A 24,834-nucleotide genomic window follows, 5' to 3' on the forward strand; every position below is an offset into this window, starting at 1 on the left:
TCCTGAATTTCATCATAAAACTCATCCTCTTTTGCTAATTTGTATTATTACTAGTGTGACTTTTGTACAGTGTATTGCTCAGATGAGGGAGTGATATTGTTATTTGAAGCCACTGAGACCAGCATGACCTAGTGGGAAGAGGAAGGACTTTGGAGTCAGAACTGTCTGTTTCTGACCTTGGGCAAGGCACTTTAATTCTCTGTGCCTCTGTTACCTCATCTATAAAATGTGGAATAAAACTGGGAGTCCTATGAGTGACAGAGATTGTGTCCAACCTGTTTAGCTACTCCAGCGCTAAGTTCAGTGCTTGGTATAGTAAATGCTTAACATACCATAAAAAAAGGCAATTAGTAGCACATCAGGGGTTTTCCACCTTCTTGTATTAGAAGTTTTAATTATGATAGCTACGTTCTGATAGAGTATGTCCTGAAATACCTATTCGGTCACATTTAAATTCCCACAAAACACCAGCTTTGTGGAAAACAAAGTATGGAAAAGCACGGAACCAAAAGGCAAAAACATAGTAGCCTAAGTCCTGAGCAGGAAAGCAGTGTTTGCAATGGTAGTGCTGAAAGGGAATCTCTTGAATAATTCCTCCTGTAAAATGAGAGGAAAATTAAAAAACCAGCGAATGGCTGGCATCCTCCACTGAGACTGTCAACAAGACTGCCGATTATTGCCAGATGTGATGTGGTTTGGGGCCATGGGCACTTATTCTGTAGGCACTGGTCCAAGAATTCTCCACCTTTAGTTTTCTTTAGTTGTCAAAAATCTATCTGACTGAGATATCTTTGGTTGATGCCAACCTGATCTGGTTTTGAAAGATCATCCAAAAGCTGAAAGCATCGGTCACCTTAGCAACAGTTCAGAGTTCACTGAATAATGGGAATCAGGGGCTCTGAGAAACTTCAAAGGCAGCTATGTTTTGAAGCTAAGTAAAAGAAAGCCCTGGCGAGAAGTTAGGACAAAGAGGGTAGGGATGGCAGCCAAGTATGTAAGTGTTTGGAAGTTGAGATGACAGCCCAAGAGGGTTGAGGGCAGGATTGGGGATTTTATACAAAGAAGCCATTAGTTAGAAAATCCGGAGGTAATCATTCCTTTTGCTAGCCAGGTTTACTTAGAGGGCTGCCTTCAGCTACCTAACTGCTCAATTGTATCGTATCTATTCCAGCTCTTAGGACTACACTTGATACATAATAAACACTATACAAATACCACACTTATTACTACCATTATGTTTCCTAATATATAGTATTCAGACATCTATATTTGCATTACAAGCATTTATTTTCATTGTGTCCCATGCATGACACAATGTTCATTGCTCTGGGGTTTCTGAGATTGACCTGGTTTAAATTTTGACCAAAACATCTCTGCAAGGAACAACCTATGCATAGCACACAGTGAAAATATGGATATATATTTTGTATATGTTTGTATACATGTATATTTTGAAAAAGGGAAAAGGAATTCATAAAATGAAGAGATCATAATGAATGGAAGAGTGTATGAGCTAAGAAAGGCAAAAGGTAAATCAACTGAAGATTGATCTCTTCCATTCTGAAATGTGCAAAATCGATATTGCAAGAGATGGCCTGACTTCTTAACTTGGTAATGTAATAGTGTTCTCTACATTAAGGCATTGATTTTGATGATACACATTTGCATCACATTTGCTGATGTGACTTCAGGCAAGCTACTTAACTTCTCTGTGCTTCAATTACCTCATCTGTAAAATGCGGATTAAGACTATGAGCCCCATGGGAGATAGGGATTGGGTCCAACGTGATTTGCTTGTATTTTCCCCAGCACTTAGATCAGTGCCTGTCACATACTAAATGCTTAACAAATACCAAAATTATAATAATTGTACTGTGCTATTTGCACTGTCTCCTTGCCTACTAGTGCATAGAATGCAGAGAGTAAGTAGGCTATTAATAGTGCAGTATGATGCAGTGAGCATGAACTTTTTTTCTGACATCTCTAGGACTCTTTTACAGCTGAAATGACTGTGGCATAGTTCCAAAGCTATACCTTAACCCCATAACACAGCAGGCAGTCGCCACTGCAGTCACTGTTGCCCATATTGCCTGTTATTTTTCAGATTTCTGCCGTCTGCCCACCTCATAAAACACTTTAGAAGCCTCTTCATAACCAGTGGCACTAACCCTGGAAGGCATTCTCTTACTTGCAGAACTGGGACTAAAGCCCCACTCCCAATTCTTTCCCACTCAGAGCAGGGCTTTTGAAACATCATTTTGAGTAAGTATCTATTGGACATACATGTTATGCTTGACACTGCATAATAATGTAGGGTTTATCCATTTAATTTGACCTCTTTGAGTTTTGAATACAGTGGGACCACTAATGATTTATTTCAATATACAAAAAGGATAGAGTGATCTATGAAGGCTAATATTGCGCTATTATGAAATGTAGCTGCAAGGTGTTCTATTCCCTCCAACAGAGCTATCTTTTAAACTTCTATACAATAACATATTTGACAGAAAAATTCATTGAATAAGGAGAAGGGTTGTCTCTATTGATAGAGCTTGACCAGTTCTTTAAGACAAGTGATTAAAATTAATTAAGGTTATTAGTTCATTGTAAAAAAATGGATGAAATAAATGGTAAATTTTATGCTCTGTATCTAGTATTTTAAAAGTGTTTTTTTAAAGAACAATCTAGTACAATGAAAAATCTCTCAAGAATTATTGTTGATTGTTGTTCTGCAAGAATTACAGTATCTGAATAACTTTGTCTTGTGACATCACCTCATCTAAGTGAAGCATCTGCTGGGACTTCTATCCAAATTCACTTTTTAGGGTTTCAAATAACTTTCAGAATGAAAGATGCTAAATGAGGCTTAAACAACATGCCACTTATCCTTTTGCTCCATTATGGGAATAAACTAAAGACTCAAGATGATCTCTTTCAGTCTCAGCAGGAATAAGATACTTGCGAGTGGAATTAAGGAGAAAAGAGTATAGAAGTTGTTTCTGCATTAGTGTCCTGCAGCTCTTACAAACACTATTTTCAGTCAGCAGGACCTTGATGGTTTGGCAGTTTCATAAATAAATTCCTGTAAGTCTACAACACAGGTTCCTATGGTTTAGATCCCTTGAAACTTCCAACAAAACAATGACATCCTTTGAGAGATATTCAAGAAATATATTTTGTATTACATGGTTCTCCACTTGGAAGCAAAACTTGGAGATTCTAGAGACAGGTCAACCCACACAAATGTAGCAACTGTGCTGCAATTGTAAATTTTAACAAGACTAGTGGCAGAATTACAGAATTAATTCCAAGTGCTCACCCCTTCAAGTGAAAGAGCAACATAGAAGGGAGTGGGAGAAGAGGAAATGCCAGCTTACTTGGAGAAGGTGTCATGGATGAGATTTGCTTTTAATAAGATTTTTAAGATGAGAAGAGTGATCATCTGTTGGATGAAGAGGAAGAGCTTTCCAGGTCAGAGGCAGGACATGGGTAAGGGTTCAGCAGCGAGATAGACATGATCGAGATACAGTGAGTAGGTTGGCATTGGAGGAGCAAAGTGTGCAGATTGGGTAGTAATAGGAAATCAGAGAGATAAGGTAGGAGGGGGCAAGGTGATTGATTTAAACCCAATGGTAAGGGAGATAGAAACTAAAATAATTTATAAATAGGAAGAGGGAAAAGGGAATATATATTTATATATAAGTAAATGTTAAACTTGTATATATATATATATATATATATAATGAGTTAGTGCTTAAATAATAGAATATGTAAGACTAGACTGCCTGAACAACATTTGCCAGCTCAATATAAACCTGACATCCTATTGGTATGTCTTATCAACCTGATTGTATTCAATATAATCATCAGAAATATTGATCAATTGTAGAATATTTCTGGGCACAATAAAAGTAAACATTGGTCCTCACCCTTACTCTATCTCAGCTCTGCTACTCTGTCACCTCAGGCAAGTGACTTAAGTTCCCTGTGCCTCAGTTTCTTTATTCTAAATGGAGATTATACTAACAGCCACATGTAGGACAGGACCTGTGTCTGACTTGATTATTTTGCATCTACCTCTACACTTAATACATTGCTTTTGTTATCATTATTTATCCTTCAGAAATTTACAAGAAAAAATAAAAGAATCATCAGTACTCTTAAACATTTAAATTCAGCTCTTAAATATGTGGGTCGTTGAAAGTCTTCTGCTTAGGAATATAAGATATTTTAATATTCCCACTTTGGTGGAAAGAGATAATAAAAATAACCCCGGGTTACTGGCACGTATCTTCTTTAAGCTGCTGCCCAGCCTGTTATTAACCTGTCTTTAAGCACATGCTGGATCATGATTACCCCTCTCCCGACCCCCTTCTCCCACTCCAATTTTCAAAAAGTTGTGTTTTAATGTCACACTTTTGCCCTCTGGCCTTTTTCTTTGAACAGTGTAGAGACAGAGGAAGGAAACATTTGATCACTTGGTAAATGCTGCCCATGATACAGCAGACTTTAGTGACCGCATATGGCCACTTCCATTGCACTGAAATGGCTAAACTTCACCTCAGAGCATTGTGCCTCTATTCAGAATACAAAGAATAGAGTTCCTGTAGGATCAAGAACGTTAGTCTATTTGGCAATAAACACTTACATTGACCATGTATAGATGAAGAGGTCCTAGAATAGCAGGGCTAGGAAATCAACTGTTTAGTGCTTGTTCAGGTCATTATTTTGCATTTATGGCTGGGCCTGTGAGCTCGTTGTGGGAAGGGAATGTCTGTGATGGTTGTTATATTCTATTCTCCCAAACACTTAGTACAGTGTTTTGCACACAGCCAGTGCTCAATAAATACGATTGAATGAGTAGGAATTGGATATTACTCTCAGAATAAAAGGCTAAAAGTACGACTATGCCGATAGCCTTTTTTCTTTTTAAATTTAATTCTGTCTGAAATGAACCATTTAACCATTAATTAGGACCATGTTTTCATTTCAAAGTCAAACACATTAATCAACTGGAAACAGAATTCACTGTACAATTGAAATAGAGTTTCCTTTCTTTCAACAGTGACTACCAGAGTTTCCTCAGTACAGTAGTTTTTTTTTTAACTAAACTCTCTGCAGAGTTCTTATCCATCATTTGTGGCTTAAGAAGTAGATTGGAGTAAGCTGAGACTACATCTTGAAATGATTCTGTAATTATTCAGTGTACAGATAATGCTGTTACTACACTTATTATTAGGTCATTCGTAAAACTTCTTTTCTTTTTCTACTTTCAAAGAGTTTGCACTTTTTCCATTAACCTACTGAGTCCATTTTCTCTGATTTCACTTTTTTATGGTATGTAATTTCGACTTAAAATATTCCAAAGTTCCCCCATTTCATCCTTTGGAAATTAAGTATTTTTAAAATTTTCTCATTTTTGAGAATGAGATTTTAATTTAAAAAATTTGTAGTAGATGGCCAAATATCAGATTCTCTTTTAAACTCCCTATCCTCATTATTTTGTAACTCAAAAATCACTATGGGCAAATTGGAAGATAGAAAAAAAAACAAAAAACTTTGGGAAAGCAGAATATGGGAAGAATGGAGCAAATTTATTGTCAGTATATCAAATTCTCAAAGTCAGAGTAGTTTGGAATATAGATTATCCCTAACTCTAGCAAAAGAGAGCTCTCTCAGGATCACACCTAGAGAGTTTCCAGTACTCTACCAGTCTCAGCCACAGGAGGGAGAGTCAAGCAGAGGCATACCCATTTCATTCCTAGCTTGGGCTGTGGCTAGTGAATGGAAGGCAATCTGCTACAAGTCAAATTTACCTGTTCCGGGCAGCAGTGGCAAAGGAGAGAATTGAGGGTGGAGACTCAAGTTTACTCTGTGGAAGGAGACAGTGGTAACCCCTTCCATGTTTTTACCAAGAAAACTGTATGGATACAATACCAGAATGAATGCAGATGGAGGTATGGGGTTCTGGGAGAGATGTGTCCATGGAGTCTTTATGAGTCGGAAACAACTCGACAGCATAAGAAAAGACAAGCAAAAGCGAACAATTTCTTCCCCTAGTCATAAAAAGAAAGGAAAAAATGTTGACTGTCTCCAAATGATTACTTTAGGTCAAAAAGTGGAAAAAGTACAGGCCTGAGATTCAAAGGACCTGGGTTCCAATCCAAGCTCCACCACTTCTCTGCTGTGTAACCTTAGTCACTTAACTTCTGTATTCCAGTTATCTCATCTGTGAAATGGGGATTAAGATTGTGAGCAGACCCATGCAGGGACTGTTGGGTCCAACCTCATTATCTTGTATCTACCCCAGTGCTTAGTATAATGCCTGGCACAGAGAACGTGCTTAGGGCAGGGAACCTGTCTGGTAATTCTGTTGTGTTGTACTTTCCTAAGCACTAAGTACAGTGCTCTGTACATAGTAAGTTCTCAATAAATAAATACCATTGATTGATTTAAAAAAGAAAAAAACACCTTTCAGATAAATGGTATAATACAATATGGTGTATCTTTAAGTGGGTTTAACAAAAATGGGGCATTTAATTCAATGTGTACATTAATTACTTAAAGATAGACCCAATGTTTCATCGAAAGAAAGCCATCCAGGATCAATGTAAGCCATGGCTATTTCTCCTAAACTTATCTAATCAAACTGTTCTCAACAGGATCTTTGACATGCTTGGTAAGTACAGAACCTTTTGCGGCATAATTAAATATTAAGCCATTTTACTGTTCACTTCCAAGAGATGAGATATTAAATTATTAAACAAGATGGATAGGGTTGTGAATGAACAATATGATAGGAGTCTTGGTATCATTTTTTTGAAAAATAGGTGAAGAGAGCTGGGTCAGAGAAATTTGATGTAGAAAGGGTAGAAAAGGAGTGTCACAGAAAAAGAGCTAGTAAGAAGGGATACAATTCTAAAATAGTCAAAATTCAGGAAATTTAAAACAAGTTATGTTTTGCATTAAATTTCTTGCTAGCCGTGAAATCACTGATCACTTTTAAAGCCTCTTCCTCAAATTCAATGCATTTTGATTATTCAGAATTTCATTTCTTTAAACTGGTTTGTTTTCTTCTCTGAGAATGGGGTACTTTCAGGTTATTTTACTGTGACTGAAATACATAAGTCTAGCAGGGAAAATATATAACTCAGCATCTTTTCATCACTAAGGTCCTCTGGTTCCAATCAGATCAGAGAAGCAGCATGGCCTAGCAGAAAGAATACGGTTGTGGGAGTCAAAGGACCTGGTTCTAATCATGTTTCTGCCAGTTGTCTGCTGCGTGTGTGATCTTGAAGTCACCTAACTTCTCTGTACCTCAGTTCTTGTTCTCTTTCTTACTTATACTGTGAGACCCATGTGGAACAGAGCCTGTGTCCAACCTAATAAATTATATCCAACCCAGCACTTAGAACAGCACTTTACACATATTAAGTACTTAACTAAATAATAGTAATAATGATAATAGTTTCAACCTTAATTTTGTTATTTTGCTGTGAGAAACAGCATGGCCTAGTAGATACAGCACAGGCCTGGGAGCCAGAGGACCTGGGTTTTAATTCCGGCTCCACTACTTGTCTGCTTTGTGACCTTGGGCAAGTCACGTCACTTCTCTTTACTTCAGTTGCCTCATCTGTAAAATGGAGATTGTCTGTGAACCCTATATGGGACAGGAGTATGTCCAACTTGATGAGCTTGTATCTACCTGGTGCTTAGAACAGTGCCTGGCACATAGTTAGCACTTAACAAATACCATAAAAAAATACCCCCCCACCAAAAACACCTTGATTTCTCTGCTGAAGTAAGTAGTTGATGCCCTCTTGAAAAACCCAGTTCATATTCTTTTACATTTTTTGCTTTTACAGTTAGTTTGCTTTGTCTTCCTTTACAAGATCAGTAGGATCTCCCCTATTGTAATCAAAGGAAAAAATGTATCGGCATGCCCACTTTCCCCTCTAATTTTATGGGATAACAGTAGAAAAGAGAAGAAGTGGAGGCCAGTTGAGAAATACTTGGAAGTCTTCTGTAACAACAAAATCACTGTTTCTGTTATTTCATATGAAAACAATGAAAAATGTGATCTTTTCTAGTGATCCAAGCCTTATCTAGATTTTTGTAATAGCAAAAGAATGCCTTGGGAGATTCATTCATTCATTCAGTCATATTTATTGAGCACTTCCTGTATGCAGAGCACATATATGCAAAAACATAAATGTGTTAATCACAAAGATGGAGATTTTCCATGTGAGTTGAAAAAGTAGTTGGAAAAAGTAGTGTTGACATAGAAATGTAAGATTTTTTTTGAGCTTATGTTTTGTTTCCCTGTAAGAATGTGAGCAGTGTCACTGAATCCAAGGAGCAATTACCAGGTTATATTTGAGGTGTGGAATGATAAACAGTTTCCTTTAGAAAACTGTACAAATAGGTGCTCAAAATACTAGTGGTCAAAATACTACCAATCATACAGGCAATGGGGAGGAAGTTGTGGAGGAAGGAGAATGAGAGGAAGACCAGTTTCATGGATCATTGTTGAGTTTTTTCCCACCCCCAAAATTTAGAATGTGATTATTTAGATCTCATATCTTATTCCGGAAGATATTTATGAATGATTTCATTGGTCCTGCCCTAGTAATTTGTTTTATAGGCAGCTGGGAAAAGCAATTGTGTTTCTTTTTGGACTTGTAGTCAAAGATCAATTATAGGTGGTTTTTCAATATCCTCATCTTCTGTATAAATTAATACTGATACTAGGCCCAGTCAGAAATTATAAACGAAGGGTAAAGTACTGTATCTGCTTTCAAGGAGCTTTCCCAATTCTTACCAAATACAAAATTATATTATTCTGTAAATATAATGCAGGGCATATATAGTTGCACACGTACTCAAGAGGCCTTCATATTACTACATTAGTGTCATAATTTAACCACATTTTGAAAACCTTATATTGATATTTAACTTTGTACAAGTACTATTATGGTGATATTTACTCTGTAGACACTCAATAAACACCTATTTCCTGAATGAATGAGTTTAGTCAGACTGAACCATGACTTTATTCATTTTACTGGGTGGCCATCCCTTTAATAACTATTATTAATGTACTTAATGTGGTGCCTTAAGAACAATCACCCAGTTGAAGTAATTTTTAAGATTAAGTAGCACATAAAGTGCACACATCATCATTGTCAGCATCATTAACAAGTATTTATTGAATGCCTAGCGGGTACCTATGTTCTAAGTGGTGTAAAGGCTACACTTGCCAAAGAAAACTAGCAAACTGAAGTGTTTAAGCTCATTTTTTAAGGCCTTAGTAGTACCCGCTTTCAGAACTTCAGTATTAACCATTAACATCTTGAATTGAATCCAAAGACACATGTCCAATTTGCCAGCATTATATGATCCAGGATTTTCCCAGTCAGATGTCTTCAATGAAGCTTCTGAGTAGATCTCAAGGGCAGCTTGTAAGGTTTTTTTAAGTTAGTGAATTCCAGTTTATGGATGGAAAACTGGGAATCCATTAAAGTACTGTGACTAGAAAGTATTGCACATATAGTCAGTTAAAGAAGAGTTCATTCCATTCAAGAAACAGAATTAAGTCATTTTTAGTCCGTAATCCAGTCTTACAAATGCCATCTTCATTTTCTCAACACTTTTGTGTATGTAAGGAGCCTTTCTAGAGGAAAAATTTAATTAATGAGAGATACTTTATTATCAAAATCTGAAACCCCTTGTATTCCACAATATCCAGATGCTACAAAATTTTATTTCTGGCATCAGTCTGGGATCTGATTTTTAGATAATCCATTATGTAGCTATTGTCCTAAAAATATCTAAATGCTCTTTGCATTTATTTATAGTTTTTAACTATATAGTTTCCTGTTGTAATGACTTCCACATGCTTACTGCTAATTTTGTACAGGGGTGTTTCTTTGTGTTTGAACTGAATTTATCTTTGCCTTGGAAGCCCTTGTTCTAATTTTGCCCTTTCCACATGCTTTCCATGATTCTTCAAAATATTGACTTTCTGGACAAAGAGCCTCATCTTATCTCTTTCTTTTAATTCCTCTGTTGCTTCATCTGCCAGTGGTTACCCTACTAAGGCTATTTTATCCTTGAAAAATTAGTTAACCAGCATTACAAGAACAGTGGTGAGAATTGTCATGATTTTACATAGTGGCAAAATGATGCCTTTTATCTTGTTTTCCATCACTTTAAGGTTGTTGCACAGCATTTTGTTGCCTTTCTCGATCCCACTGCACTCCGAATCAATCAGTGATTTGAGGGAAACAGTCAACAATGTCCTCTCTCTTTTAAATCGTGATTGAGCATTGTAATTTAAATTAGTTTTCCTTAGAAGCAGTATTATGCACTTAATTGTGCTGGACTACACCAACATATTATTGTATCTCCACCTCATCTCTTTTGCAGTAGACTCCTTGATCACATCCTCCTTCCACCCTGGAACTCCTTCCCTGTTTAAAATCATATCTCCTCCAAGAAGTCTTCCCTGACTAACCTCTCATTTGCCCACTCTCTTGGACCTCCCTTCTGTATTGCCTATATGCTTGGGTTTGTACCTTTTAAATACTTTGATATTCACTTCATCCCATCCCCATGAACATTTTTACATTGCTCTTCTCTATCTGTAATATCTTTTAATGGGTCTCTGACAGTAGACCCTAAGCTCCTTGAGGGAAGGAATCATATCTACCAGTTCTAATTGTACTCTCCCAAATCCTTACTACAGTGCTGTGCACACCATAGGCATTCAATAAATGCCATGGAATCATTGGCTGGAACTCATCTGCCATTTATCTGACCATTCATTCACTGTTAAGAGTTCCTCCTGTTTATACCCATATTTCAGCTCCCAAAAATCGGTATTGTCATCTGTACACTTTGAGATTTCATTACATAGGCCTTCTTTCATAGCATTTATGAAAATATTAAATAAAACTAGTCTTACTATTACTAGTACATTGCAGCACCACCATTTTCAATTCATTATGCAGAAAATAAATCATTTATCTCTGTTTCCACTCCCTCAACCAATTTATGGGAGAAAATAAAGAAATTTTTGTGGATTATGGGATTGAAGGTTAAGTGTATACTATAAAAACTTGTTGAGGCATAGTCCAGTGGTGTCCATTACCCATATTCTTATTTTTTGACCCTTTAAAAGAGTTCGAATAGATTAATGATTTCACCATAGAGTAGTTATTTTCTTGTTTTGTAAAGAGGGTTGTGGTTGCCTTTGTACTCATTATTCTTAAAATATTTTTGCTAGGTATAGAAGAGAGACTCACTGGACTTTTAAAGGTGTGAGTGGTAATGGAAATATCACATTTTTGATGCAGTAGCCATTTAGAAAGATAGGTTACACATTCATGCCAGCAGTTGTCATCTACATCTCTAAATGTCTTCAGATCTCTTTGTTGAAAAGTTCTGTTTAAAGGATTTTCTGCATCTGGTTTGTCAGTTTGTCCTGCAACATAATGGATATATACTACAATTTGATACAGTTCCTTTAACTTCTCTCCTACAAAAGGCAGTTTAAGTGTGGACTGCACTAAATAATTTTTGAGCTCATACCTCAGGTATTTTGTATCGTTTGTTGAAAAAACATTTTTATCTATTATTTTCAACCCAACTCACTGATTTCCTATTCAACTTGACTGTGATATATTTTTTAAAACTTACAGAAAAGAAAATTTGTGGAATCTCTAAGAAATCTACCTAGTATAACCCTTTCACAGCCTTCTTGATGACTTTTTCTCAAAGAGAGGCTTGAAGGTGAGCCAATAAGGACATGTCTCTTGATGTCCAAAGATGATATGAATCTTAAATTAGCTCTTTCTTTTCAAAGGAAGTAATGGGTTAAAAACGTGTCTTCGGACTTGGTGCCACTCATGTAGCTCACAGGTGTATTATCTATTAGGCTGCTTTCAACTTGCTTAGAAAATTTGGAACTAGAGTAAATGAAAGTGCTAAATCTAATTAATGAAAATGAAACATCTTCCATTTCTAGTTCTGAAGTTATTCTGACAATGCTAGTTTGTTTAGCCAGAGTCTGATCAATTTTTTCTGTGAAATAGGTGGAAAATTCCTCTCAGCCAGAACTGCTTAGCTGTTTCGAGCTGAATTGTTCTTCTGGGTGGAATTTTAATTGCCAAGGCAAAAAAAAATATTGTCTTGCCAAAGCCACAGCTGCAGCATAAGAAATGAAAAGCCATAATGATAGGGAACTGCTTTAAAATGAACTTTCTAAGACTCCAGATCATCCTAGCTTTTCTCCTAACCTTAGAATCTGTGCACAAGATTAGGCAGTACATACAAAAGCTCCTATGACGGAACAGGAAAATCATGCATCTAGAGAAGCAACATGACCTAGTGAGTAGAGCATGGGCCTAGGAGTCAGAAGGATCTGGGTTCTAAACACGCTCCACTTGTCTTCCAGTCACTTCACTTCTCTGGGCCTCAGTTACCTCATCTGTAAAATGGGAATAAAGACTGTCAGCCCCATGTGGGATATGGACTGTCCAACCTTGTGTCTACTTCAGCACTTAGTACAGTGCCTGCCACATAGCAAGCACTTTACAAATACCATTAAAAAATAGAAGTTGATTATGCTGAAATGCATATCTGTTTCAGTGTTCATTCATTCATTCAGTAGTATTTATTGAGTGCTTACTATGTGCAGAGCACTGTACTAAGCGCTTGGAATGAACAAGTCAGCAACAGATAGAGACAGTCCCTGCCGTTTGACGGGCTTACAGCCTAATCGGGGGAGACAGACAGACGAGAACAATGGCAATAAATAGAGTAAAAGCTCCAGTAGCCTGCTTTTGAATGTTTATACTCTAATGCCATCTATTACAAGTCTTTTGACAGGTTGAGTAGGAAATATTTGATGGATGGGTTTTCAAACACTAATAGTTTTGACTGAGCTTTAATGGAATGAGAGAAAACTCTGAAGGCTTGCCAGTAGAAGTTGGCTAATGAACACTGAACAAGCAGGATATATGTTACCAGATGAAATATGGTACAAGTTCTTTTGGACTTTTTATATACACCTGTAAAGATTTTAATTTCACACCGTGGACCTATGACCTCAACCTTATCAAGTTAATATCAGAACATAAAAGGAAAATTGTACAATTGGAAGTATTTGTCTGAGATAGTTAAATGAGTTGGCTTACACCAGATGGGTAGCTGCAATTAATGTCTTACAGCATCAGAAGTGAAAAAGGTTACTTCTCCGATGCTAAGAATTGAGTAGAAAGGATGGTTGAGAGAGGAAAACATACAGAATAAGGAATGAATCCTCTTTCCAAAACTGTCTTTAAGGTATTTAATTTGCAGAAGAAATTTTGCACTGATAGGCATTTTTGCTGGGAAGGCATTCTGATTTTTTCTGCCTTAACTCATGCTTTATTTATCATCAGAAGGTAAAAATATTTTAGTCAGGAAAAAAATATTTTAACAAATGAGACGCACACATTCTGAATATTGCTTCCCTCCCAAGTCCAAAGACAGTCAATAACAAAATAATAATTTTCAGAGCATTTTTTCAAGAAGTATATTTTTTAACAGGGTGGATTGATGTTCAGCATTTAATGGTTGCTTTCAAAGTAAAATGTAGTCCCTGAAATATATAGGCAGTGAGTTCTTTATAATCAGTTTCATTTCACCTGGGATGACATTCTTTTCTTCCTACTTGAGACTTATCTTCATTTGACTTTGCCAACACTATCTCTCACCAGATATACAGAATAATAGGTTATTTTTGCATAGTCAAAGCTTAACGAGATTAAAGTGTGCACCACCATACTTTATTTTGGTCAGTGAAACTAACAAATTACAGTCAAACTCAAATAGCAAGTGTTAACTTGAGACATCTAGTCTTATATAGGTGAGCTAGTATCTTTTCAAATAAGCCAATTCATATCAAGCTTACCCTCTGATTCCAAAGGGACTTGAAGTTATGTGACTTTAAAAAGAGATTGTCTAAACCTGTGCTTTTTCACTGAAACCCCTCCCTGGGAGTAGATTGTTTTATAGTTGTCTTCTTCCTGGGAGAATAGAATGAGTTTCTTTTTTGCTTTTCAGAATGAACATAGCGAACAATGTTCTAGTCACTGCAAAAATTTTTTTAAAGCACCAGACCCCATTAGAAGTTAAAAACTGCTCTGATGTTGTTTTCCAGCTTGTCGATCTGGTTTCTACAAGGCCTCTGCCGGAAATATGAAGTGTACCAAGTGTCCACCTCATAGCTCTACCCATGAAGATGGTTCAGTGAACTGCAAGTGTGAGAAGAATTACTTCCGGACGGAGCAAGACCCCCCTTCTATGGCTTGCACCCGTGAGTAGCTGCTTTAACTGACATAGTTGTGGTTTAGTTTTTCCCCACTTGGTTTTTTTCTATTCCTTCCTCTGTCCGTGGTCAACCTGCAAATTCCCTCTCTCTTGCTACTCATAGTATGCCTGGCTCATCACAATTTAATATTTACATAAAAAATTATGTTTAAAATATTCTCCCTCTTTTCCACTACCCACTTCCCCTGAAAAAACACCACTCTGTCTTTCCTGCTTCAGATCTTAAATTGCATGACAGGTTTGGGAGCATATAACTGTGGATTTATGTTTTAGGTTCTAGTTTCTTCATCCTGTTTTCTGTCATAGTTTATAGGAAAGAAGAACTAAGATTTATAAAACCAATTCCCGGGTCTCAGTATAGTAATTCATCTGAGTATTGAAGTAAGGAGTAAATTGTTTTGAGTGACTCTCTGAAAGTATCCCCAGTCTTGAGTCATAACTCTCAGTCACGATCTCGGGGAAGGCACTAGTTTCAATTCTGCTTGCACTCTAGTCAAACCTCTACGGGGTGGAGTTGACAGCCAGATAATAAAGACAAGATGCTTATGTATCACTGTCGGGACCATTTGAACAGTTTCTGTGTCTCTCCCTAGCCAAACCTGTTAATCTTCCTGTTGAACTACCTTTCAGGACCTCCATCCTCCCCAAGGAATGTTATCTCTAATATCAACGAGACCTCTGTTATTCTGGACTGGAGTTGGCCTTTGGACACTGGAGGTCGGAAGGATGTCACCTTCAACATCATATGTAAAAAATGTGGGGGAAACAACAGGCTATGTGAACCCTGCAGCCCACATGTGCGTTTCCTGCCTCGCCAAATTGGGCTCACCAACACCACAGTGACCGTGGTAGATCTCCTTGCCCATACAAACTACACATTTGAGATCGATGCTCTTAACGGAGTATCTCACCGCGCCTCCATCTCGAGACAGTTTGCAGCAGTGAGCATCACGACCAACCAGGCGGGTGAGAATACCATTGCTGTTTTCAATACAGACTCCGTCAGTATTGAGTAATGAGTTATCTTGACTATTTCCCTGTTTCATATAAAATGTTGCAACAGGCAGTTCGGAGCAGTTGTGATGGTGAACCCTTACTGCAGCCTTGACACAGTTTAGCTCTCCGAGCTAATCTTTCAGGTGACAAAGTGGTGACAAAGTGGTCCATTCTTAGAAACATTAGATGAGGAAATAGAAACAAATATCACTAGGCAATTATTTCCAGGATTTATGTAATAATTCACCAGTTCATCAAATCTTGGTAGGTCAGGGTTTGATAACGTTGAGCAGTGCTAAGTATAGTACTCTGAGCAAGGTAGTTACTCCCTGGAATATTGTTAATGTGTCTGAAAATTCTATTTATGATCAAATGTTGATCTTGTCTTTCAGAAGTATTAATGATGATACTATCTCACCCTGCCCACCCTCCTCCAAACATACCTTCAGTAGTTGACTACCTGAGAACTTTGGAGGGGGTGGGAGTGGGATTTCTTTCCCAGAGCTACAAATGAGGGGATGATTCTGCAAGGACCTGAGAATTCCTGCTCTGCCAAATTCTGAGATGCAATAGGAGGAGGTGCGGAAGGTGGGGGGCAGGCTTGTAGGGAAGAAATCCCTGCTGCTTCCTGCAGCTGCCCTGCCTGTCAGCAGGGAGACTCCCTTAGGATTTGGCCAAGTAAGAAAGTCAGCATACTGTGCAAACCTGATCTGCTTCCTACTCCTTCCTTCCTTAGGCATCTGGAGTCAGCAAAAGTAAGTGTTTGTGGATACAGATTGTGAGGAAAGGCTGATCCCACGCTTTTGTTTGTAGAGGTTTCCCCACTGCCCCCCAAATTAAAATGAAACTGTGCAGAGATCTTCTGGATTTTAAATTAGGAATGTAAAACCAGAACTGGGCATTCATCTCCAGTATTAATTGGTCCTTCTGCTTCAAGCCATCTGTGTTTCCAGTGATTTTTATATGATTTCATTTTCTTTTTCCAGAATTCCCTGTGAATGGGTGTCTTTTAGCTACAGTGTAAATGTTTAACTATTGCCTAGAATGGTGTGGCCCTTAATTTAAACCATTTTCAGGGTACATAAAGATATCCCCAAGAAACTGGATTGGGTTGAGAGTTAATGTCACCCAATATATTACATTTTAATATTCTTTCATTTTTTCTTAACATTCTCCATAAGATCTCTGAACTCTACTTCCCTCCTTTCCAGAAAAATCCTATTGTAAACACATAACTTCCTTTTTGCGCTGTGTTTTTTACCTCTTCTATGTCCTTCTTGCCTGATATACAGAAAAATGTACTCTCCTCTCCTTGATGCCCTGAACCTTTCCCAGTATGTTAAAAGAGAATAGCCCCATTTTTTCTAGCAACCAGCAATTACCATCTTTCTGGTAGACAACATGGTTTCAATGCCACACACACAAAATATCTGAAAAGTAGCAGTGATATTTGATTAATATGACCAGGTTTGTAACATTTTTATCACAGAAGAAACTTTTTACCTATTTTTTAAATTATTGGAGTAGAAAGTAACTCATGGTAATAAGTGTAGAGATAGTAGGTATTATATTGTGGAAATATTGTCTCTAAGTTGGATAAATGACTAGATTGATAAATGAATTTATACAATAAATCAAGTTTACAAACAGTATGGCTTTTCTCACTAAGCAGGTAGTAAAATGAATCTATGTATGTTGTTGGTCAGTTAAATATTGCAAAAGGACACTTAAAATTGTACTTTTATCATTTTAAAAATTGCTACCATACAGGAGAATCTCATAATTCAATATTATCTTTATTTGTAGTGAGATATTTCCTCATATCCAGTAAAATTGACGTTAACAATTCTGTTGACTTTGCAAGTAGTTTGCCCAACTATTGTTTTTCAAGCAGATTCAGTTTTGCATTTGAAATAGGAATATCAGTGTGCATTGCGATTATCTAAGTCAAACAGCAAGCCATAAAATCAAGTAAGTGTACATTTCCTTATCTTAAACTTTCCCTCTGCATTTGTCAGAAACTCAGTAGTTATAAAAACTTGCAGAGCATGAATCTAGGTAATGTGACATTAGAGAGCTCTCAAGCCAGTCTAGAATAGATGGGGTTGGTAGTGTGGCAGTGCCCCATAACAGCATCATGTATTTTTCATAATTCTACAAATCTTAGCATAATGCTGCAGTAATGTTGCCTAATATCTTGAAAATGTATCCTTGTGTTTTCTGTCTCCTGCAGGAGCATTTGAGAGAGAGAGGGAGATAAAATAAGTGAGTGTGTGTGTGTGTGTGTGTGTTTGGGAGACAGACAGATAGACAAACACACTTGGTAGTTTGCCCCAGGGGAGGTGAGAGCCGGGGCCTTTATTTCTTCAAATCCCCTGTGTAAGATCTATAAAAAGGATTAGGAGCAATGTCATTTCTGCAGGCAATTGTTCTTTGTTGTATTTTGTTTTTATTCTACTGAAGTCAGTGAAAGGGTAGCCCTGCAAAATGAGATCCCCAACCACATGAAGATATAGCTGAGATGGATTTGATGCTCCAGCATTTCTATTTCCTTTTAGTCTTTCTATCTTTGACAGGAAAATAATATGACAAATTTGTAAGTTTCCTTTTTAATTTAGCTTATGTGATTGAGTTTGGTGATTGTCCTCCCTATTGTATTGTAACTGCATTGTGATGATCATGTGATAAGACCCCTTTTAAAATGCACGGGATTATGTTGTAAATTCAGATAATGTTCCCTGGTTATTGTACATGTTAGGAGAAATGAGAATGAGATAGGACCAGAGATATTTATCAGACAGATTTTATCAGTTAATGCTATCAATCAACCATGCCCAGAAAGATCACAGATTGTGAGATAAATCTTTGAGTTTGGTATTTATTGAATTTACATTGATCATCTGCATTTTCTCTCTAATTGATTAAAGCCAACTCACTGATTCCATGGCTTGTTATCCTGGTTGTAGAATATGCTGATCCTCTTCTTGTCTGCCTTTTCCCTTTTATTACTTAACCTGAGAGATGAAATTAAGACAGTTATGTTACTATTTACATCCCTGGTGCTGAGATTTGGATTGTAATGAACCCAAAACAAGATAAAATAAGGTTAACAGATTCAATATTGCTTTGGTATTCTGTGGCATGGACCACAAAGTGTAGCTGTAAAGATACAATCTGTTCTCCTGCAATATAGGTTATATTCTTGGAGTATCTTGCTTTAAAGAAAAACTTGATTTATAGCATGTGTACTTTGACCCACATTGTGTGTATATGCAAATAATAATTATAATGGTATTTGTTAGGTGCTTACTATGTGCCAGGCACAGTACTAAATTCTGGGTTGGAGTCAAGCAAATCGGGTTGGATACAATCCCTGCCCCACATGGGGCTCACAGTTTCAATCCCCATTTTCAAGATGAGATAACTGAGGCACAAAGAAGTCAAATTACTTGTCCAAGGTCACACAGCAGATGCATTGCAGAGCCAGGATTAGAACCTTCTGATTCCTAGGTCCATGCTCTAACAACTATGCCATGCTCTTCTCTCTCACCCTCCTGAGCTGCTCATGGTGTGGGACAGGAGTAGTCCTCTTTGTTTCCTGGAGGCGATCACCAGGGGGTACTTGCCCAGAGGTGGTGAACGCATCCTGGCGGACAGGGCAGAGTTCCATAGGATACCTGCCCAGAACACCTTGGTGGCTGGCGCGGGGAGCTGCCAGCTCCTACAGATCTCTTATGAGATCTCATCATGTTCAAATCAGACTGAATGCCCATTGTAATATTAATAATTTTTTAGATTGTGAGCCCCATGAGGGACAGAGACTGTGTTTAATGCTTGTCTGTGTATTTTCTCCCAGCACTTAGTACAGTGCCTTCACACACAGTAAGCACTTAATAAATGCTGTTACTACTACTGATACAACTAATAATAATGATAATAATGGTATTTCTTAACCACTTACTATATTCCAACCCTGTGCTTTGTATTGGGGCAGATACAAGATAATCAGGTCTGACACAGACCTTGTCCCGTATGGGGCTCACAGTGTAAGAAGGGAGAACTGGTACTGAACCCCCATTTTGCAGATGAGGAAACTACAAAGAAGTTGTGGCTTGTCCAAGGACACAAAGTAAGCGTGTGGCAGAGCTGGGATTAGTGAAAGTATACACAGTATAACTGACTGAGGGTGGTTACGTCTGTATCCAGAGTTACTAAATGTGTCATGGTTCACGACTTTCTCCTTTGCTGAAATCCCTCTTTTAAGCACAGCTAAGTATGTGCAAGGCCTGGCCTTAGGCTGCCCTCCACAGGGCTTTCTTCAGACTCAGGCCATCACAAGGTTTTATACGTCTTCCAAGGCTTTCTGCTTGCCTTTGATCTAACTCAGCCTTCCCCTTCACTAAATCAATCGATTGGATTTATTGAATACTTACTGTGTGCAGAGCACTTTACTCAGTTCTTAGGAGAGTGCAGTGTAACAGAGTTGGCCAGCTCTTGCATGATTGGGAAGGGAAGAGACAGTGCTTATGGTGCTGAACAGGTCACTAGCACATAATAATTTCCTCTGAGGCTCGAGGACTAGGGTTCTTATTGGGAGACTCCATCTTAATTGTCATTCGTTATTACAACAATTGGGAATAGCATTTACTCCCCAATTTACTGATAAAGAAACTGAGGCACAGAGAAGTTAAGTGACTTTCCCAAGGTCACACAGCAGACAAATGGGAGAGGAGGATTGGAACCTAGGTCCTCTGACTCCCAGCCCCGAGATCTCTCCACTAGGCCCTGCTGCTTCCCTATATATGTTATGTACCCTAAAAAATTGATTTTTAAGACCTATCCGATGGTGGTACTCCAATGCAAAGCTTAGTATCAATAGAAATTGTGATTGAATGACTTAAATGACTATTTCATTATCCACCTTTTTCTCACAACTTTGTGGTCTCCACAATCTGAATCATCCTTCTAAAACTACTGCTTAACACATACCTCTCCATCTTAAAAAATCTCCAATAGCTACCCTTGAAGCACCTGACCATTGGCTTCAATGATTCCCCAGTTCTCTCCTTCCCACATGTCTTTTTTCTTAAACTGCTACCTCTGAGGCTGAATTTTTGGTCCTCCTCCTTCTCCCTAAGTAATGTCCTCAATGCTTCCTCACTTCCAACCCACTGCTCAAGCTTTTTCACCTTCCCAAAGCATGAATCCTCTCTAAATCTTCCGGATCACAGTTCTTTCCCAATGCAAAATCTTCCTGATATCCCACTTCCTCCAGGAAGCATTCTCCAATTTATTTTCTATTCTTTCAGTGCCTTTTCCTTTCATTTCCCTTGTACTCTCCCAAATGCTAAGAACAGTGTACTGCTTTCAGTTGGTGCTCAATAGATACTGTTGATGATAATGATGAGATGTGTTCTATACTCCCCTTCTTGTTTAGTTTGCTTATTTTAGAATCTTGTTTAACTTCAGCTTGGAACAATATTTCTCCCATTGATTCAATGGGATTTTTGAAGTACTCAAAATTTCAGGGCATCTTCACATTTGCTTTGGATTGCCCATTCTGTAATGATAATATTATTCATATTATTTTGCTTTCTTCTGGAGGCAGATTTTTGCATATCTTAGAAACAGATTTTGTAATCTCTGCAATGTTATGTTGCAGCGTGCTTGAAACCTTCCAGATCATTTAACACATTAATGATACCTTTCAACTATCAGAAGGATCCCTGGTATGTAGGTAAATTACATACCTGGAGCCTGAGCAGTAAGCGGAACAAAATCAGCATTGTGTGGTGTTCCTTCAGCAATTTTCAGGCACGGTGCTGGAGCTTGAAATCGCAGCATTAAGTCCTCACACTAGGGGCAGTGGTGGTTGTCCTAAGCCTAAAATGGATTTATGTCCCATTGTTATAACTTCTTATCCTTCTGTCACCTCAGGCTGATTCCAACAAATGGTCATTGCATCCTGGAAAGAAACTACCTAAACTAGGCATTCCCACCTGAGAGGGAGGTGCAAAGAATTACTTTATTCAGAAGCGCAAGAATGATACTAGGCCATACCAAACTACTACGATCAGAGCAGTCTAGGAAAATTGCAAAGGGATTAAAAACATCAGCACTCATTTTAAAAAATAAAGTTTAGGATTTTATCATTATATTCCTTATACCTATTCAAGATGCAAATGTTTTACTCAATTATGCTTTTGCTCAACTTCATTTCTCTTCCTTCATTTCTCCCTTCATTTTTTTCTCCTCTTATCCTTTCTACCCTATCAGTTTATCTCAGTACACTATCCCACCCCTTTTGCTCTTTATTCTCAGCAGAGTGCTTTGCAATTTTATTGCAGTGCAAAAGATTCACATATATGTGCATATAACCAGCTTTAACTGCTGTTCATGTTCCCCTTGTATGACAATTATACAAGGCCAATATCTATAAAAGCACAGGTGGTGGTTTTCTTCACATTAACAAAAGCCACAACACAATTCCCTCCAAATTCAGGCATATTTTTCCATTTTGATTATTTACCTGGCTCTTTTGCGCCTGCTTTAGATCCAGGGTTCCAGTCACTGTATCTTTGCCCCTGAAACAACTTAATAGTGCCTGGCACATTGTTAACACCTTAACAAATACCATAATTAATATTAGTAATAATAATTAGTAATAATTATTATTCTTGACATCTTCCAAGGGACCACTTTGCCATTTTGACTTTATTGCCTAGACACTAGCAGTTTTTCTGAGCATACTTGTACACCGATATAATGCAGCTGTAACTTTTGTTTTTCCATAACTTATTTTTCCACGACACCAAAGACAAGACAAGAAGCCTGTGAGCAGGGCCTCTTCCTTCTCCTCTTGAAGGAAAAATTGGGAAGAGCGAGAAGAGATGAGGCTACAAGTGCCATAGATGTTCAAGGTGATGTGGCTGCATTGGAACAAAAAAAGTGGGAAACAGTCTATCAATCGATCAGTGGTATTTATTGAATGATTATTTTATGCAGAACACTGTACTAAGTGCTTTGGAAAATACAGTGAAACAGATTTGGTAGACAGTTACCCTGCCCACAAGGAATGTACAGGCTAGAGGGGGAGACAAATGTTAAAATAAATTATGGATATGTGTATAAGTACTGTGGGGCTGAGGGTGGGGTTAATATCAAGTGCTTAAAAGGTACAGATCCAAGTTCATAGGCAATGCAGAAGGGATAGTTAATAGGGAAATGAGGGTTTAGTCGGGGAAGGCCTCAAGGAAATGTAGCTTTAATAAGGCTTTGAAGGTGGGAAGAGTGGTGGTCTGTTGTATTTGAAGAGGGAGGGAGTTCCAGGACAAAGGGAGGATGTGGACAAGTGTTCAGGGGTGAGATAGATGAGACTGAGATTCAGTAAGTAGGTAGGCATTAGAGGAGTGAAGCATCCTGGCTGAGTTGTAGTAGGAAATCAGTAAGGTGAGTTAGGAGGGGGCAAACTGATTAAGTGCTTGAAAGCCAATGGCATGGAGTTTCTGTATGATGAAGAAATGTAGAGTCTTCAGGAGTGGGGAAATGTAAACTGAATGTTATTTTCAGAAATATGATTGATTTGGACAAACGGAGTGAAGTAATGACTGGAGCATGGAGAGGCAGGAGGCAGGGAAGTCTGCAAGGAAGGTGATTGTCAAGGCAGAATATAATTACTTGGAACAGCATAGTGGCATTGCATGAAGTGAAGGGTGTGTGGTGTGGGGGGTTTTGAGCACACATGTCTACCTATTGCTAAGGTCTAACCAATATTCTAGGTTACCATGTCATATTGAGAAGCACTGTGTCCTAGTGGATAGAGCATGAGCCTGTAGCGGGGGTCAGAAGGACTTGAGTTCTGCTTCTGGCTCTGCCACTTGTCCGCTATATAACCTTGGGCAAGTCATTTCACTTCTGTGTGCCTCAGTTAGCTCATCTGTTAAATGTGGATTGGACAGTGAGCCCGATGTGGGAAATGGACTGTGTCCATTCTGATTAACTTGAACCTACCCCAGTGCTTAATACAATGCCTGGCACATAGTAAAGGCTTAACAAAATGTAAATTTTGTTTATAAACAATGTGGCACAACCTCTAAAGAATATTTCTACAATTGTTAGTTAAGTTCATGTCAAAGCAGAATATGTGTTCTGTGGCTTATTGGTCATAAAACCAAAACTTTTTTGAGTTATTTTTTTGACCCTCTGCATATTGCTCCATTAACTCTCAGTAAATGACTGAGAATGTTCCCCGCTGTGTTTTCCTCTTGAATCATTAGGAGAATGTAGTAGATATTCCCCACTTAAAGTGATCTAGGAAAGGTGTTCAATTTAATCTGAAAATTGTTATTTCTGAAATGTTGCTTTTTGCCCTCTAGTAAAGGAGCCAAGGATCAGTTTAATGACCAAAAGATAGAGAACCTGATGGAGGAGAGGGAGTAGGAGATAACAGTGAGGGCAGAGAGCTGAGGAGAAGATAAAACCGGAAGAAACAACAGAGGGCTTGGACAGCCTCAAACCATATAACCACCACTAAATAAAATGAGTGAACTAATTATGTTACCTATGCATATGTATCCCTGCATAAGTTCATGTATGTATAGCTATGCATAATTTTGGGACAAATCATACTGAAACATAATTAAAAGTGTCTATTTTGAGTAACTGCAGTGAGGACCTGCCTGGAGAATTGTAGAGTTCATTTTAAAGAATTATAGAATTTAGAAGCATGAAGTTAGGAGCATTTCAAGTCATCTTTTTCATATTCCAGCGATCCTTTGTAAGCAGTTAGCTATACTACTTTGTGCATTAAATTAATAGGTTGGTTCCAGATTTGTGTGGATGCATGCGCAAATGTTGCCTGTAAAATTAAAGTATCAGCATTTATGTTTTCAAATATGCTCAGGCTCATCTAGATCCCTAATTACCATGTCTAATGGAGAAAGAAGAGAAGATTCTGTTGTTGAGTCTACAACAATAAAAAGTACTATTTAACATTTCTCTCTAGAATGGGGAAGCAGCATGGCCACTGGAAAGATCATGGGCCTGGAAGTCAGAAAATCTGGCTTCTAATCTTGGCTCTGCAATTTATCTCCTGTGTGACCTTGGAGGTTAAGACTGTAATCCCATGAGGGTCATGGACTGTGTCCAACCTCATTAGCTTGTGTATACCCCAGTGCTTAGTACAGTGCCTGGCACATGTATCATGGCTTAGTGGATAGAAAATGGGACTGGGAGTCCCAAGGTCTGGGTTCTAATCCCAGCTCTGCCACTTGTCTGCTGTGTGACTTTGGTCAAGTCATTCACTTCCCTGGACCTCAGTTAATTCATCTGTAAAATGTGGGACAGAGACTGTGTCCAACCTGATTAACTTGTATCTACCCTAGTGTATAGTGTATGTGCTTGGCACATAGCACTTAACAAGTGCCATAATTATTTATTGTTATTATTATTATTAAATGCCAT

The 24,834-nt window shown here is 38.0% G+C and overlaps 1 protein-coding gene and 1 non-coding gene across 3 annotated transcripts in view; both read left to right on the forward strand.

Moving 5' to 3' along the window:
* EPHA3 (EPH receptor A3) overlaps positions 1-24,834 on the forward strand; it is a 248,480-nt gene that overhangs the window by 139,720 nt on the left and 83,926 nt on the right. For both annotated transcript variants that reach the window (XM_007666623.3, XM_029082426.1), the window contains exons 4-5: positions 14,207-14,362; positions 15,007-15,342. In XM_007666623.3, the coding sequence (XP_007664813.1) occupies positions 14,207-14,362; positions 15,007-15,342 (492 nt within the window). The remainder of the gene's footprint in view (positions 1-14,206; positions 14,363-15,006; positions 15,343-24,834) is intronic.
* Positions 5,670-5,807, forward strand: LOC114818078. The gene has a single exon (XR_003765899.1). It is a non-coding gene; the product is annotated as a small nucleolar RNA SNORA7 (small nucleolar RNA).

Source organism: Ornithorhynchus anatinus, chromosome 17 (genome assembly GCF_004115215.2).
Source record: "Ornithorhynchus anatinus isolate Pmale09 chromosome 17, mOrnAna1.pri.v4, whole genome shotgun sequence".
Lineage (NCBI taxonomy): Eukaryota > Metazoa > Chordata > Mammalia > Monotremata > Ornithorhynchidae > Ornithorhynchus > Ornithorhynchus anatinus.